At 45.1% G+C, this 16,935-nt stretch overlaps 1 protein-coding gene across 1 annotated transcript in view; it reads right to left on the bottom strand.

Annotated features, from left to right (window-relative positions):
- The window catches only part of LOC141148162 (uncharacterized), a 34,383-nt gene extending 19,115 nt beyond the window's left edge, over positions 1-15,268 (bottom strand). The window contains exons 1-2 of the mRNA XM_073635345.1: positions 15,118-15,268; positions 11,657-11,937 (exon numbers count right to left, since the gene is read on the bottom strand). Coding sequence (XP_073491446.1) covers positions 11,657-11,912 — 256 coding nt within the window. The 5' untranslated portion in view covers positions 11,913-11,937; positions 15,118-15,268. The remainder of the gene's footprint in view (positions 1-11,656; positions 11,938-15,117) is intronic.
- Positions 15,269-16,935: the final 1,667 nt, after the last annotated feature.

The raw sequence follows: 16,935 nt of genomic DNA, 5'->3' as shown, positions 1-16,935 counted from the left end.
CCTGAGGGGTGTCTATAGTATGCCTGTAAAGTGACGCGTGTTTCCCGTGTTTAGAACAGTCCCTGCACCAAATGTCATTTTTAAAGGAAAAAATCTCATTTAAAACTGCTTGCGGGTTTAATGTAATGTCGGGTCCTGGCAATATGGATGAAAATCAGTGAGACAAACGGCATGGGTACCCCCCAGTCCATTACCAGGCCCTTTGGGTCTTGTATGGATATTAAGGGGAACCCTGCACCCAAATTTAAATAAGGAAAGGTGTGGGACCACCAGGCCCTATATACTCTGAACAGTAGAAGTAGAATCTCTTTGTAATTTTGAACGGGTACATTTTTAACGTGTTTAGCTCCAGCCAAAAAATCTTTTTTAAGCTTTTTGGAAAACATAGGGAAGGGTTATCACCCCTGTGACATTTGTTTTGCTGTCTTTCCTCCTCTTCAGAAGATTTCACCTCACTTTTTGTCCCAATGGATTGGAAAGCATCAGTGGAAAGGAGAAATGTTTTTCCCATATTAACTCTTACAGGAGAGAATTTCCCTTCCTAGGGGTAGATTTCATCTCACTTCCTGTTTGCAAGTAGGAGTCGTTTGTAAGTTAGTTGTTTGAAAGTAGGGTCCTGCCCTATATACAGAAATTTGGGCCTTAGGTGTTGCTGTGGCCACAACACTGTAAGCCCTCACAGGGCTCTGCTGTGAAATATTAGATCAAGAATTGTAATTACATGCCCCTGTTGAACAGGAGCTGAAAAATTAGGCCTTAGGCACTGGTGCTGGTGCCACAACACTGCAACCCCTCACAGACACTCTAGTTGGAATGCAGGAACGAGCCCTGCTGCAAAGTATTGCATCAAAAAATTGTAATTACACGCCCCTGTTAAACAGGGGCAGAAAAAATGGGCCTTAGGCACTGGTGCTGGTGCCACAACACTGCAACCCCTCACAGACACTCTAGTTGGAATGCAGGAACGAGCCCTGCTGCAAAGTATTACATCAAAAATTGTAATTACACGCCCCTGTTAAACAGGGGCTGAAAAATTGTGCCTTAGGCACTGGTGGTGGCGCCCAGAACCAAAAATGTTCTTACAAGCTATCAGCGTGATGATTGAGGAGGAAGAGGATAATTACTCAGGGATAGTCACTCAGCATCAGCATAGGCAGTCTTTGAAGGGATCTGAGATTTCAAAAAAAATTATTTGGTTACATCAGCATCAGGTGCTTGGTAGCTGGTGGTGATCCAAGACTCATTCATTTTTATGAAGGTCAGTCGATCGACCGAGTCAGTGGACAGACGCACCCTGTGATCGGTTACCACGCCTCCAGCAGCACTGAATGTGCGTTCCGAAAGAACGCAGGATGCAGGACAGGCCAGTAGCTCAATTGCATACTGTGCAAGCTCTGGCCAGTGATCCATCCTCAAGACCCAGTAACCCAGAGGATTTTCGGTGGGAAAGGTGTCCAAGTCTGATCTTGCCCCTAGGTATTCCTGCACCATGTAAAACAGACGCTGGCGATGGTTGCTGGAACCGATCATACCTTGGGGCTGCGGACCAAAAAATTGTCTGAACGCATCGGTCAGACGGCCACCTTCTCCACCGCTCCTTCTTTGACTGACCGAAGCCTCAGCAACACGTTGTCCAGAAACAGGAGTTTGTAACCTCCCAGTCTCTGGGAACGCGTTGCACAGACCTTTCTGCAAGGCCTCCCGAAGATGTTTCATCCTCTGCTCCCTCTGCGATGGCAAGATAAGGTCCGCAACCTTACCCTTGTAACGTGGATCAAGGAGGGTTGCCAGCCAGTATTGGTCCTTCTCCTTGATACCACGAATACGAGGATCCTTACGCAGGCTTTGCAGGATCAGGGAGGCCATGCAGCGTAGGTTTTCTGAGGCATTCGGTCCGGAGTCCTCTGGGTCACTAAGGACGACATGGTCCGCAGCCACCTCCTCCCAGCCACGTACAAGTCCATGTGTTTCTTGGGACTAATCCCTTAAAGACTACTGCTGATGCTGAGTGCCAGGCTCCACCTCCATACTGACACAATCTTCCTCCTCCTCCTCCTCCTCTTCCTCCTCGTCCTCTTCCTGTGTGATCGGCGGGCACGCAGGAACACTGTCTGGATAAAGGGGGCCTTGAGAGCTAAGGAAGTCCTCCTCTTCCTGCCTCTGTTCTGCCTCAAGTGCCCTGTCCATTATTCCACGCAGCGTGTGCTCCAACAGGTGGACAAGGGGGACAGTGTCACTGATGCATGCACTGTCACTGCTCACCATCCTCGTGGCCTCCTCAAATGGTGACAGGACAGTGCATGCATCCCTGATCATGGCCCACTGACGTGGGGAAAAAAAACAAGCTCCCCTGACCCTGTCCTGGTGCCATAGTCGCACAGGTACTCATTGATGGCCCTCTGCTGCGTGTGCAGCCGCTGCAGCATGGCCAACATTGAGTTCCACCTGGTGGGCATGTCACAGATTAGGCGGTTCTTGGGCAGGTTAAACTCCTTTTGGAGGTCCGTCAGCCGAGCACTGGCATTATATGACCGGCGGAAATGCACACAGACTTTCCTGGCCTGCCTCAGGACATCCTGTAAGCCTGGATACCTGCCCAAGAACCGCTGCACCACCAAGTTAAGGACGTGAGCCAAACAGGGCACATGGGTCATTTGTCCCTGTCGGAGGGCAGAGAGGAGGTTGGTGCCATTGTCACAAACCACCATTCCTGCCTTAAGTTGGCGTGGTGTCAACCACCTCTGAACCTGCCCCTGCAGAGCTGACAGAACCTCTGCCCCAGTGTGGCTCCTGTCCCCCAAGCACACCAGCTCAAGTACCGCATGGCATCTTTTGGCCTGCGTACTTGCGTAGCCCCTTGAACGACTACGGAGCACCGCTGGTTCCGAGGAAGAGGCCATGGAGGAAGAAGAAGAGGAGGGGGTGAAGGAGAGAGGTGTGTTACAATCATTAGCATTTTGGAGGCGTGGTGGCGGAACAACCTCCAACACTACTGCACCTTGTCCTGCATCCTTCCCAGCTGCCAGCAGAGTCACCCAATGCGCCGTGAAACTTAGGTATCGTCCCTGTCCATGCCTGCTGGACCATGAGTCAGCGGTAATATGCACCTTACCGCTGACCGCCCTGTCCAGCGAGGCATGGACATTGCCTTCCACATGCTGGTAGAGAGCTGGAATCGCCTTCCGTGAGAAAAAGTGGCGTTTGGGTACCTGCCACTGAGGAACCGCACATTCCACAAACTCACGGAAGGGGGCAGAGTCTACCAACTGAAAAGGCAGCAGTTGAAGTGCTAGCAATTTTCCCAAGCTAGCATTCAACCGCTGGGCATGTGGATGGCTGGGAGCAAACTTCTTTCGGCGGTGCAGCAGCTGGGGCAGGGAAATTTGCCTGGTACAATCTGACGTCGGTGTACCAAAATCAGATTGCCCACAAGTACATGGCTGTGACACACCTAATTCTACACCTTCATTCCTCTCAGTGCAGGTCTCAGAGAGGACTGAAGGTCTAGTGGGGTTGGAAATCTCAGCTGATGAGGAGCAAGCAGAGGTCCTCTTTGTTCTTTGGTGTGGGTCTTTTAGATACGCTTGCCAACGAACTGCATGGCAGGTCAACATATGTCTGGTCAAGCATGTGGTACCCAAGCGGGAGATGTTTTGGCCACGCGAGATACGCTTGAGACATGTGTTGCAAATAGCAGCGGTGCGATCTGATGCACTCGTCTCAAAAAATGCCCACACCAAAGAACTTTTTGAATAACGCGCAGAGACTGCAGCGCCCTGCACATGTGGAGCTTTGGGGTGTGATGCAGTCAATGTGCTGCCCTTAGGCTGGCCCCTGGAGGGCATCCTGCCTCATTGGTGATGTGCCGCCTCCTCATCCTCCTCCTCTCTCCTATCAGGCACCCACGTTGAGTCAGTGACCTCATCATCCCCTCCCTCCTCATCACTGGAGCAAACCTGGCAGTATGCTGCAGCAGGGGGAGCATGACTGCCAGATTGCTGTCCTTCTTGGGCACCCCCTCTGTCCGTGCTCGTGTTACTGCCTTCATCGAGCTCAGTATCATCATCAGAGCCTTCCAAACGCTGGGCATCCTCCTGGAGCATGTACCCAACACTGTGGTCAAACAGTTCGAGGGACTCCTCAGGAGGACATGGTGGGGCTAGGGAAGGAGTCACTGATGACATTGAGCCGAGGGAAGAGGCCACTGCTTTGCCAGACAAAGTACCCTGGGCATGGGTGAGAGAGGATGAGGAGGATGAGGACGGCTTGGTCATCCACTCGACCAAGTCTTCCGCATGTTGCGGCTCAACATGGCCAGCTGCCGAAAAAAAGGCCAAGCGTGTCCCATGGCCACGTGCTGATGAGGATGCACCGTCTCCACGACCAGCACTAGACACAGAGCCTGCTTGCCCTCTCTTATTGGCTTGTGACTGTCTGCCTCTCCTTCTTGGCCTTCCAGACATACTAATGGCCTGTAGCTGCACTAAGCTGGGATATATATATATATATATATATATATATATATATATATATATATATATATATATGTACTGATACTGCAGCTAGCAAAATCAACTGCCTGCCTGTAGTATGAGAACACCACCAACCTTCTACAGGTAGCTTTAGCTGAACACTGTGAGGTGGACGCACCCCACTAACTTGTAGGTTTAGCTGAACACTGTGAGCAGGACGCACCCCACTAACTTGTAGGTTTAGCTGAACACTGTGAGCAGGACGCACTGTACTAACTGTAAATAGTCTAGCTGCCTGACTGAGGTACTAATAGGATCAAAAGAACACCAGTAATTTTCTTCAGGTAGCTGTATATACTGTAACAAGACAAGCCTGCCTGTCAGTAGGAAGATAACAGGAACGGATCTAGCTGAACACTGTGAGCAGGACGCACTGCACTAACTTGTAGGTTTAGCTGAACACTGTGAGGTGGACGCACCACACTAACTTGTAGGTTTAGCTGAACACTGTGAGCAGGACGCACCCCACTAACTTGTAGTTTTAGCTGAACACTGTGAGCAGGACGCACTGTACTAACTGTAAATAGTCTAGCTGCCTGACTGTGGTACTAATAGGATCAAAAGAACACCAGTAATTTTCTTCAGGTAGCTGTATATACTGTAACAAGACAAGCCTGCCTGTCAGTAAGAAGATAACAGGAATGGATCTAGCTGAACACTGTGAGCAGGACGCACTGCACTAACTGTAAATAGTCTAGCTGCCTGACTGTGGTACTAATAGGATCAAAGTAACACCAGTAATTTTCTTCAGGTAGCTGTAAATACTGTAACAAGACAAGCCTGCCTGTCAGTAGGAAGATAACAGGAACGGATCTAGCTGAACACTGTGAGCAGGACGCACTGCACTAAATGTAAATTGTCTAGAAGATAACAGGAACGGATCTAGCTAAACTGAATACAGTGTATATATATATATATATGCAACACCTGGGATGCATATATATATATACACAATACACTGTAAGTGCAGCTAACTGACTGACTGTTCTGCCTAATCTATCTAACTCAAATCAAATGTCACTGTCTGTCTCTCTCTCTCTCTTAATGAACGCCGGAACACACACTACACAGGGCCGCCGTGCAGGCGGCCTTATATAGTGTGGGGCGTGTACTAAATCCCCTGAGCCATAATTGGCCAAAGCCTCCTTGACTTTGGCCAATTACGGCTCTCTGTTAAGGCGGCGCTGTGATTGGCCAAGCATGCGGGTCATAGTGCATGCTTGGCCAATCATCAGCCAGCAATGCACTGCGATGCCGCAGTGAATTATGGGCCGTGACGCGCCACACGAATTTGGCGCGAACGGCCCATAAAGTTCGGAATTCGGCGAACGACCGAACAGCCAATGTTCGAGTCGAACATGGGTTCGACTCGAACACGAAGCTCATCCCTACATGGGACAACTTGAATAAAACAGGAGAGTACTCCCCCCAGGTGTCCCCTTTAGCTCCACTGGAGGGATTCCCATGGTTTACACCGGGGGAGGGAGGGGGATTCCTGGGGGCATGGGGGAGTGATGGAGATGTCACTTGTGGCAAGTTTGCCCCGCGGGGGACCTTAGCAACTTACCCGTGGCTGGTTACAGCACTAGGGAATATATCCATATCAGGATGGAGATACAACCAAATGATAATTTTTTTTAAAAAGATGAAACCCTCTCTAAGACCTCTCTAAATAGACATATGTTGTCCCAGATGTATAGCCTGATACTTGGTACCCAAAAGAAAATCATCCCATACTTTATTAGGGAATGGGAAAGGGAACTAAATAAGGTACTGTCAGATGAACAAATTAAAAAAATGATTGAATCAACTTATTCAATGTCCATAAGCTCGTACACTCAGGAAATGGCCTATAAATTCCTGACAAGGTGGTATAGGACACCAGTAAGACTAAATAAGATGTATCCAACAGCGGATGCCCGGTGCTGGAGAGGGTGTGAGCAAAGGGGTACATTTCTTCATTTGTGGTGAGAATGCCCAAGGATCAAAGAATTTTGGGAAGCAGTTCCACCATGGATCGAGAGGTTAGCTCCTAGATCTATAGAGCGTGCACCTCTGGACTCCCTGTTTCAATGAACAACCGGCCCAATTAAAGCTTATAGGAAGAGCATTACACCACACCTATTAAATGCAGCCAAAATATTAATCCCCAGATTCTGGAAACAGACCGCTTGCCCAACACTAGAAGGTTGGAAAAGGGAGGTCAACCGGATAATGGAAGCTGAAAGGTGGATTCATGTAGTAAGGGATAAAAAAGGGGAATTTGAGGCAATATGGGCAGGCTGGATACAGTGTGTACATGGAATAGATTAAGAGGAAAACATGGAATGAGAAGGTGAAGGGGGGGCTATGGCCCTATAAAGACCTTAGAATAACCGCATATGGTTTTAGCTATAAGGAACAGACATAAGCTGGGGTTTTTGTTTTTTTGTGTTCTGCTGTCTCCTCCCTCCTCCCCTCCCCCTTTACCCCTATATTTGGATACCTGCCCCAGTGAAGGGGGAGAGGGAGGCAGTAAGTTGATTCGTAGAGAGTTTGGCACTTGAAGGTTGGGAGTAGTGGGTTGTGAAGTTTGCTTATTCATAATTAGGGTGCAACAATATTTTTTTTTTTTTCCTTAAGATAGATGTTATATTTTATTATGGCCATTAGTGGCCTCTTACATTATATGGGGTTTGGTAACACATGGAGGTAGGAGAAGGGTCCTATTCTGGTTTTAATTAATTTGTTCTAATTATTTTTTTTTTCTCTTCTTTATCTCTGTCACTTAGAAGTGAGGAATTAGGCCATGAAGGCCAATATACACAATTATGGATAATTATTAACAACCACAGGGTTTGTATGGGGGCGTTGTGGGGTTTTTTTTTTCTTCTTTGTCACCTAGAATTGAGGAATTAGGCCATGCAGGCCGATATACACAACTATGGATAATTAATAATAATCACATAATTAACATTTTTTTTTTTTTCACGTGTTGTTTGGGTTTGTTTAATGCGTTGGCTTGTAGGTGCTTGGAGTGTCACTGAGGAATTGGATATATAGATTGATACACACAATCATTGGGAATTATATCAATCACAGGGTATTTTTTTTTTCTTTTCTTTTCTCTCCCTTTGACACAGAGAGGTTTGGTAGGTGAACACATGATGGGAAGATCGGAGGGTGCTGGGTTGGGAGGGGATAGGGTTAGTATAACTGTTTAACTGCCGACAAGAGAACTGTGTAACCAGCTTGTTTCTCGTCTATGTTTACTATGTTTAACCTTGTGTAGTTATTGTAAAGTATGAAATGAAGGATGTATAATTGTGAATTGTGGAATTTATAATAGAAAATAAAGGAAAAATTTTGATTATAAAAAAAAAGAAACAGCCCAATCCAGAAACCAAAATGTGTCCATGAATATATTTTGTTCATGGGGGGAGTCGACTTCAATGATCAGATGATAGAACCCTACCTTCCCACAAGAAAAAGCAGCTTTTGGTATAAAAAAGTCTCCATATATCTTTTCAGTTTTTGCCATTTACAATAGTTTTGTTATTTACCGTAAATCTACAGAGAGCCCCGTATCTTATCTTCAGTACCAAGAAGAAATTATCTCCACCCTTTTGTACCTGAAGGCGCACCAGAAAGCATTCGCTCGTATTCAGTGAGCAGACTCCACAAATGCCACTTTCCTGAGAAACTCCCTCACCATGAAACAGGCCGGAAACATCAGAAGAAATGCCGGGTGTGCTCCAGAGGAGGAGCTAGAAAAGACACCGTGTGTTATTGTCCTGATTGTCCTTTCCAACCAGGCCTTTGTATTGATGAAGGTTTCCACCGTTACCATACTTCTCTACATTATTAGGGAAGTATGGTAAACGTAAATGTCATTTACCGCCACACCCCTTTATGCCACTGTACATACCGCTGCCTTCTCCGGAACTGACCCTGGCCTGCTAAACGACCACGTTTCTGCCTAATGCTAAACTGTACCTACCTCTGCCATCTCCGGAACTGACCCTGGCCTGTTATACCACCACACTTCTGCCTAAGTCTAAACTGCACCTACCTCTGCATGCTCTGGAACTGACCCTGGACTGTTTGACCATGTTTTTTGCCTGCCTCTTGGACTGGTCTTTTACACTGCTACTGGAGTAGTGGGCTTCAAAACACAGGGGTCTCACATATGTGAGGGGCTCCAGAATTGTTTTTCTGGATGAAGAAAACTAATTTTTTAATTTTCTCATTCCCGGATTAAGGTCTGGAGACTCGGAAGCTTCAAAGAGATTTGGGTGGGAGAAGCCTCTACCCCTGTCCACATTCTTTCCTGGACTGCTACATGGACCGTGTTTCTACTTACTACCAGGACCAATATTTTGGCACTGCTGGCAATGTCTCTACTTGCACTGACCCTGGACTGGACAGTATTCCTGCCTGTACTGACTATGGACAATATTTCTGCCTGCTGCCTGGACAATTACATTCAATGTCGCTGACCATGTCCCTGCCCGCTGCCTGGATCAGGGCTCTCCTCCTGTGGACAACTGCACTACTAAAACCACAGGTAATCTTTTGTTTACCCTTTGCTCAGCAGAATGTATTTTAGAGTGTAATTCTTGGTATGTTCATGCTATGTGTTAGAAATATGAAGGGCCTTCAAAAGTGTGATAGATTGTAAGGAAATTAGATGTGTAATTTATGCTCCTAGAACGCCTGAATGTGCTACTTCAATGTTGGGCCTCTGTATGTGGCCAGGCTGTGTAAAAGTCTCACACATGTGGTATCGCCATACTCAGGAGGAGTAACAGAATATATTTTGGGGTGTCATTTTTGCTATGTACATGCTATGTGTTGGAAATATCTTAGAAATGGACAACTTTGTGAAAAAAAATGCGTTTTCATATTTTTTCCACATTTTCCAAAAACTTCTGGAAAAAAATGAACCGTTCAAAAGATTCATTATGCCTCATAGATTATACATTGAGGTGTTTGCTTTCCAAAATGGGGTCACTTTGTGGGCGTTTTCATTGTCCTGGTGCTCTAGGGCCTTCAAAATTGTAATAGGTGGTTGAGAGATTAGATGTGTAATTTATGCCCCTAGAACGCCTGAATGAGCTACTTCAATGTTGGGCCTCTGTATGTGGCCAGGCTGTGTAAAAGTCTCACACATGTGGTATCGTCATACTCAGGAGGCATAGCAGAATATATTTTGGGGTGTCATTTGTGGAATGTACATGCTATGTGAGAGAAATAACCTGTTATAATGACAATTATGTGTGAAAAAAATAAAAATAAAAAAATCTTAATTTTGAAAGAATTGTGGGAAAAAATGACAACTTCAAAAAACTCACCATGCCTCTTACTAAATACCTTGTAATGTCTACTTTCCAAAAATGGGTCATTTTGTGGGTATTTGTACTTTTCTGGCTTGTTAGAGTCTCAAGAAATGAGATAGGCCTCAGTACATCAGATGTGATCAATTTTCAGTTTTAAATTACTTTTTTTCCTTTAGAAATGTCATTTTGCTGTCAGACTGTTCTAAACACGGGAAAAATGCTTCACTTTAAAGGCATACTATATACACCCCCCAGGTATGAAATTTAAAGGAATATTTCACTTTTATTATTTCACTTTAAGCATTATTAAAATTACTGCTCCCATAAAAAAAAAAATATTATTAAAACTTTTTTTGCATTGATCCATGTCCCCTGGGGCAGGACCCAGGTCCCCAAACACTTTTTATGACAATAACTTGCATATAAGCCTTTAAAATGAGCACTTTTGTTTATTCATGTTCGTGTCCCATAGACTTTAACGGTGTTCGCGTGTTTGAACAAATTTTTTGCCTGTTTGCATGTTCTGCTGAGAACCGAACAAGGGGGTGTTCGGCTCATCCCTACACAGCACTTTACAACTTGAGAGTAGACAGTACAAACACTTTAATACAGAAGGAATCAGAGAGCCCTGCTTGTTAGAGCTTCCAATCTAAGAGGGAGGATCAGGAGATACAAGAGGTAATAACTTTGGGGGATGTGCTGATGGGGAAGATAAATGTAGAGTTGTTAGGCTGGGACAGATAAGCTCATCTGAAGAGATGAGTTTTCAGGGATCGTCTGAAAGTATACAAAGTAGGAGATAGTAGGACTGATTGGAGTAAAGCATTCCAGAGGATGGGAGAGGCTCTGAAGAAGTCCTGGAGGTGAGCATGGTAGGAGGTGACGAGGGAGCTAGAAAGCAGGAGGTCTTGGGAGGAGTGAAGAGAACGATTAGGTTGGTATTTTGAGACCAGATTAGTGATGTAGCTGGGGGCAGAGTTATGGACAGCTTTGTAAGTTATTGTTAGTATTTTGAATTTAATTTGTTGGTTGAGTGACAGCCAATGGAGGTACTGGCAGAGAGGGGAAGCTGACCAATATTTTTTGCTTTCTGATATAAAACACATCCAAAAAAAAGAATTGTAAAAAAAACGAATTTTATCATAAATTAAGGCCAATATGTATTCTGCTACATATTTTTGGTAAAAAAAAATCCCAATAAGCATATGTGATATATTCTGGAGGTTTTTTTAATACTAGTAATGGCGGCGATCGGCAACACATAGCGGGACTGAGATATTGCGGCAGACAAACGGACATTAACTGACACTTTGGACACTTTTTGGTAACTAGAGAAATTGTACTGGTTGGGAAGGGGTTAAACATCCAGGGTGATCATAGGGTTAACTGTGTGCCTAGCCTGCATTTTTGTGTGTATTGTGAGGTGCTTTTACTAAGGGAAAGAGATGGATTTGAGTCCCTGCTTAGCAGGGACACATAATTCATCCCCCCCTACCTTGTCAGAACAGAGATTTTCCTTGTTTAGCTCTATTATGAGTCTCTGCCTGGCGATTGGCAAGTGCTGGCGGATATCAAGTGCCCGACACCCGCATATTGGCTGAATAATCACAGCAGAATGGGGGCATGTGCCCCCTGCAGGCGGAAGCGCCAGATCACGTATATATACACGTGATTCGGCACACAGCTGCCACTCTGCAGCAGTCAGCAAGTGCTTAAAAATTGGTATAACAAAAAAAACCTTTCCTAGATTTTTCCTTGTTTTTGCCCAAGACTACAGCACTTAAAATAAACCGAATGTACTCTCACCTAGTAAGCGCGATAAAGCCTCCAACTCCTCGTCATACAGAGAGTCCCTCACATTGGTGACATTCAATCTTCCTCTGTTCTTGGTGTGGTAGAGAACAGCGAATGAGCAGTGACGGGCCTCACAAATGTAGTCACAGGGGATGGAGACCTGACGGACATCTTTCACCAATGAGGAGTCCAGGAGGAAAGCAATCAACCAATCATAGCAATCCCGGTGTTCTCTGGAGAAGATTCCAACTAAAGCCTTCTGAAACATCCTCTGTCTGCTGCACAGAGACTCCCTGAAACCCAGATGTGGATGTTATTTAATTACAGAGTCCATAAGAGGTGGTGAAGGACAAGACAGAAGACTGTGGGATGTCTTTTCACAAAATATTGACTGTGGTGCAGGAGACTATGGATCTTCATGCTGTCATTATATATTGTGAGCCAGTTCTAAGTATCTATTTCTCAGTCTGTTAAATCTGTGTGATTTTTTACAGTGATTGGTTTTTAGCCAGTATAATGGCTTCCTAGAACATCAGGGAAATATACATTATATAGACGTGCTCAAAACAAAAGAAAATTCGCACACATGCATCCTTTACACTCTCTTATTATCATTTTCCTTTCTTTCCTGTTTGCACCCACACCTATTATGTCATGGATTTCTCTACATAAGAGCGACATCATACTATTTATACCCTTATATTACTCTAGAAGATACATACATATATATAATTTTTATTACAGTTGTCATGACATATGTGGCCTCTGGGACATCCTAGGATATACAACATTCCTTTTCTTCCTTTTCCTCGCCATGTCCGCCTCCTACTGGACCCCCGCTCGGCTTACTGCGGGCTACGCACCTTCAGCTCCCGGTTGGAGTACCTTCCGCTGTTGCCTTTGTAGATCAGTCCTATGGACCCATTGACCATAATGCAAGTATGGGATATTTCCTTTAGGCAACGTACTTCTTTTTTGACCATTATCATTATTGAATGTTATATCTTATTGATACCTATTATTTTGTAGATATCCTGCATATACACCAACTCCTGAGGAAGCGAGCAGAGCTCGCGAAACGCGTCGAGTACTAAGTTGTATATGTATACCATGTATTTTTATACTGTAACCAATATGTCAATGGTCTAATCATGCCCTATGATGTTTTTATGCTCATTATAAATTATGTTTTTGGAACTTCAATAAATCTTTATACTACTCATCATGACCTATATGACCAACTCATTTAAAGTCCCATGGGCGAATTTTCTTTTGTTTTGAATGTTTAATAGGGATGGAGTTGTGTTATATTAAGAGGCAGCATCCAGACCGCCCTCTTTTTCTCTTATATAGACGTGCTGGTCTATTGTAGTCTTCCTTTTTGGTGACCTCAAAATACATTCCCTATTCCCCCTATAGATCTGACCGCTCACTGATATGACTCTGATAATTTTATTGGTTGTTATTACTTATTAACCTTTGTTCATCATTATTGCTATATCTGTTCTATATGTTCTAGAGACCATTTTCATTGGTGATATGGACCATTGTCACTGGTGATATGGACCATTGTCACTAGTGGTGTGGACCATTGTCACTGGTGATGTAGACCATTGTCACTGATGATGCCTACTGGCTACCGGGCGGCGGTAGCCAGTACGCATTCGCATGTGCTGTTGACCGGCCAACTAGCGGCCATTTTGGTTATTGGAAAAACACTATTTTTTCCCTTCTGCTGATCTCCAACCCACCCACCTCTTTTAAGTTAAATATCAGAATCTGTCAGGTCTAATGGCTGTCAGTAGTGCTCAGCTGTGCCCTGCAGGTTCATTCCGGTACTGCATAGTGGTAGGTTCAATGCCTAAAAAAAATTAAAAAATAAGAGGAAATATATATTTATAGATTTAACCTTTTATTAAATATCTTAGTCCTTTCTCTCTCTTGCTATTTCTACAGTTGATCCTCCTGCCCTAATCTGTCATCTCGGAATCAAGATCCTCCCACTTCCAATAGGTATGAGACCAACTGTACGTGAGTATAAAAAAAAAAAGAGTGCGCTCTTTGGATTGGATTACGAGGGATAATGTTTCTTTGGAGACGGTTTGCAGGGCCGCCACCTGGTCTTCTCGCCATACGTTTCTCAGGCGCTACCATATTGATCCGGGGGGCTCTCATGACTGTAGAGTTCGAAAGGAGGGCAGTTCAGACTCAAATGTCCTTTTCTAATTAAAATACTTATTATTAGCATTATACCACCAGTGTCATCTAGTTATTTATCATCTGTATGCTGCCATGGAGGCACCAGGAAAATTGTATCATACTTACCGTAATTTTCATTTCCTGGTGCCTATCCATGGCAGAATATGCTCCCACCCTCGGTATTCTAAGTTACGGATAATGTTGGAGGAGGGATTATGTCTTTAATTTATGCTATTCACTAGTCCTGAGAGAGGAGTAGAGGCGGAGCTCTATCACCTGTATGCTGCCATGGATAAGCACCAGGAAAGGAAAATTATGGTAAGTATGATACAATTTTCCGTTTTAAGTAGAGTGGGGGAGGATGAGGACATCTGTCAGGTTTTTATCACCATACTCATCTGATTTGGGAAGATTTCTTTACTTCCTGTGGTCACCAGGACAGGAAGTGAAATATATATATATATAAAATATATATAAATATATAGCGAATAAAATGGCAATCGTTGCAATACTTAATGTCACACCATATTTGCACAGCGGTCTTACAAACACAATTTTTTGGGACTAAAATACACTTTTTTTGAATTAAAAAATAAGAAATCTGTAAAGTTAGCCCAATTTATTTCTATATTGTGAAAGATAATGTTACACCAGGTAAATTGATACCCAACATGTCACGCTTCAAAATTGAGCCTGCTTGTGGAATGGCGACAAACTTTGACCCTTAAAAAATCTCCATAGGCAACGTTTAAAAATTTCTACAGGTTACCAGTTTTGAGTTACATGGAAGGTCTAGTGCTAGAATTATTTCTCTCACACTAACAATCGCGGGGATACCTCACATGTGTGTTTTGAACACTGTTTTCATATGCGGGTGCGACTTACGTCTGCGTGCGAGCACGGCGAGACGGGGCGCTGAATCCCGCTGTCGGCTGACATCACAGAGCCGGTCCAGGCTCAGGCAAGATCGTGACAATGCCAATGCTGGTCTTCATGCCTGGACCAGCACCAGGGTCACCCATCTCCCTGAGCCGGCCGCTCCTGCCCCCTTCACAGCCCAGCACTCCAGTGAGTGCAGGGGGGGAGGAGCAGAGCAGAGAGCCAGTGACTGACAGCCACCAGCTCTCTGCTCAGGGAGCCCTAAGAACCAAGCGATCAAATACCACTGATTGCTCGGTTCTCACTGTTAGAGCTGGCAGGGAACAGAAAGAGCATCCACCTAGGTAAGTATAATTCTGAAAAAAATACAACCCCCATACTCCTCTTTTAATTACCTGTTCACCAGGTTCTGTATTCTCTCTGGGTTGATGGCTTTTCTTCTTTCTTTCCAGTGATGATGACTTTTTTTTATCCGCGGTCCTGAATCATAAAGTGAAAGCAGATCCTATTTGCGTTATAGAAAGAAAAACACCAGCCAGTTGTCCCCCAGGTATTCCTCCTACGACTGTACATTCTATTCCATCCTCCAATCACAGCACAGATTCACTGACATTTAGAGGCTCAAAAGAAAAGAATGTGGCTGGTCCGGTTCCCTCCCGTAAATAGTGATATTTCCCTCTTGTAAAGAATCACAATGACTGCCGCCGTCTCATCAATACCTATGAGGAATGTTTTTGAATAGTTCAGTCTGAGCAATGGAGTGTATGTAAAGGTTATGTACACCCCAACAACGAGCGTCTCGTGTTTTCTCCCTCTTGGTCTGTTACAATATACACTCACTGCCCACTTTATTAGATACACCTGTTTATTTGCTTGGTAACACAAATTGCTAATCAGCCAATCACATGACAGCAAGTTAATGCATTTAGACATCTAGACGTGGTAAAGACGACTTGTTGAAGTTCAAACTGAGCATCAGAATAGGGAAGAAAGAGGACATAAGCGACTTTGAACGTGGCATGGTTGTTGGTACCAGATGGGGCTGGTCTGAGTATTTCTGGGATTTTCACACACAATCATCTCTCAGGTTTACAGAGAATGGTGGGAAAAAGAGAAAATTTCCAGTGAGCAGCAGTTGTTTGGAGGAAAATGCCTTGTTGATATCAGAGGTCATAGGAGAATGGGCAGACTGGTTCCAGATGGTAGAAAAACAACAGTAACTGAGATAACCTCTCATTATATCCAAGGTATGCAGAATACCATCTCTGAATGCACAACACATCCAACCTTGAAGCAGATGGGCTACAGCAGCAGAAGACCACATCGGGTGCCACTCCTGTCAGCTAAGAACAGGAAACTGAGGCTACAATTGGCACAGGCTCACCAAAATTGGATAATAGAAGATTGGAAAAATGTTGCCTGGTCTGATGAGTCTGGATTTCAGCTGCGACATTCAGATGTTGGGGTCAGAATTTGGCCCATGGATCCATCCTGCCTTGTATCACCGGTTCAGGCTGGTGGTGGGGGTGTAATGGTGTGGGGGATGGGATATCACTGGTTCAGGCTGGTGGTGGGGGTGTAATGGTGTGGGGGATGGGGTATCACCGGTTCAGTCTGGTGGTGGAGGTGTAATTGTGTGGGGGATGGGGTATCACCGGTTCAGGCTGGTGGTGAGGGTGTAATGGTGTGGGGGATGGGGTATCACCGGTTCAGGCTGGTGGTGGGGGTGTAATGGTGTGGGGGATGGGGTATCACCGGTTCAGGCTGGTGGTGTAATGGTGTGGGGGATGGGGTATCACCGGTTCAGGCTGGTGGTGGGGGTGTAATGGTGTGGGGGATGGGGTATCACTGGTTCAGGCTGGTGGTGGGGGTGTAATGGTGTGTGGGATGGGGTATCACTGGTTCAGGCTGGCGGCGGGGGGTGTAATGGTGTGGGGGATATTTTCTCGGCACACTTTGGGCCCCTTAGTACCAATTGAGCATCATATAAACACCACGGCCTACCTGAGTATTGTTGCTGACCATGTCCATCCCTTTATGACTACAGTGTCCTCATCTTCTGATGGCTCCTTCCAGCAGGATAATGCACCATGTCACAAAGCTCCAATCATCTCACCACTGGACAATGAGGTCCCTGTCCTCCAATGGCCTCCACACTCACCACATCTCATCCAATAGAGCACCTCTGTGATGTGGTGGAACGGGAGATCGGC

The sequence above is a fragment of the Aquarana catesbeiana genome, linkage group LG06 (genome assembly GCF_042186555.1).
Source record: "Aquarana catesbeiana isolate 2022-GZ linkage group LG06, ASM4218655v1, whole genome shotgun sequence".
Lineage (NCBI taxonomy): Eukaryota > Metazoa > Chordata > Amphibia > Anura > Ranidae > Aquarana > Aquarana catesbeiana.
This window is presented reverse-complemented; position numbering and strand designations above follow the sequence as displayed.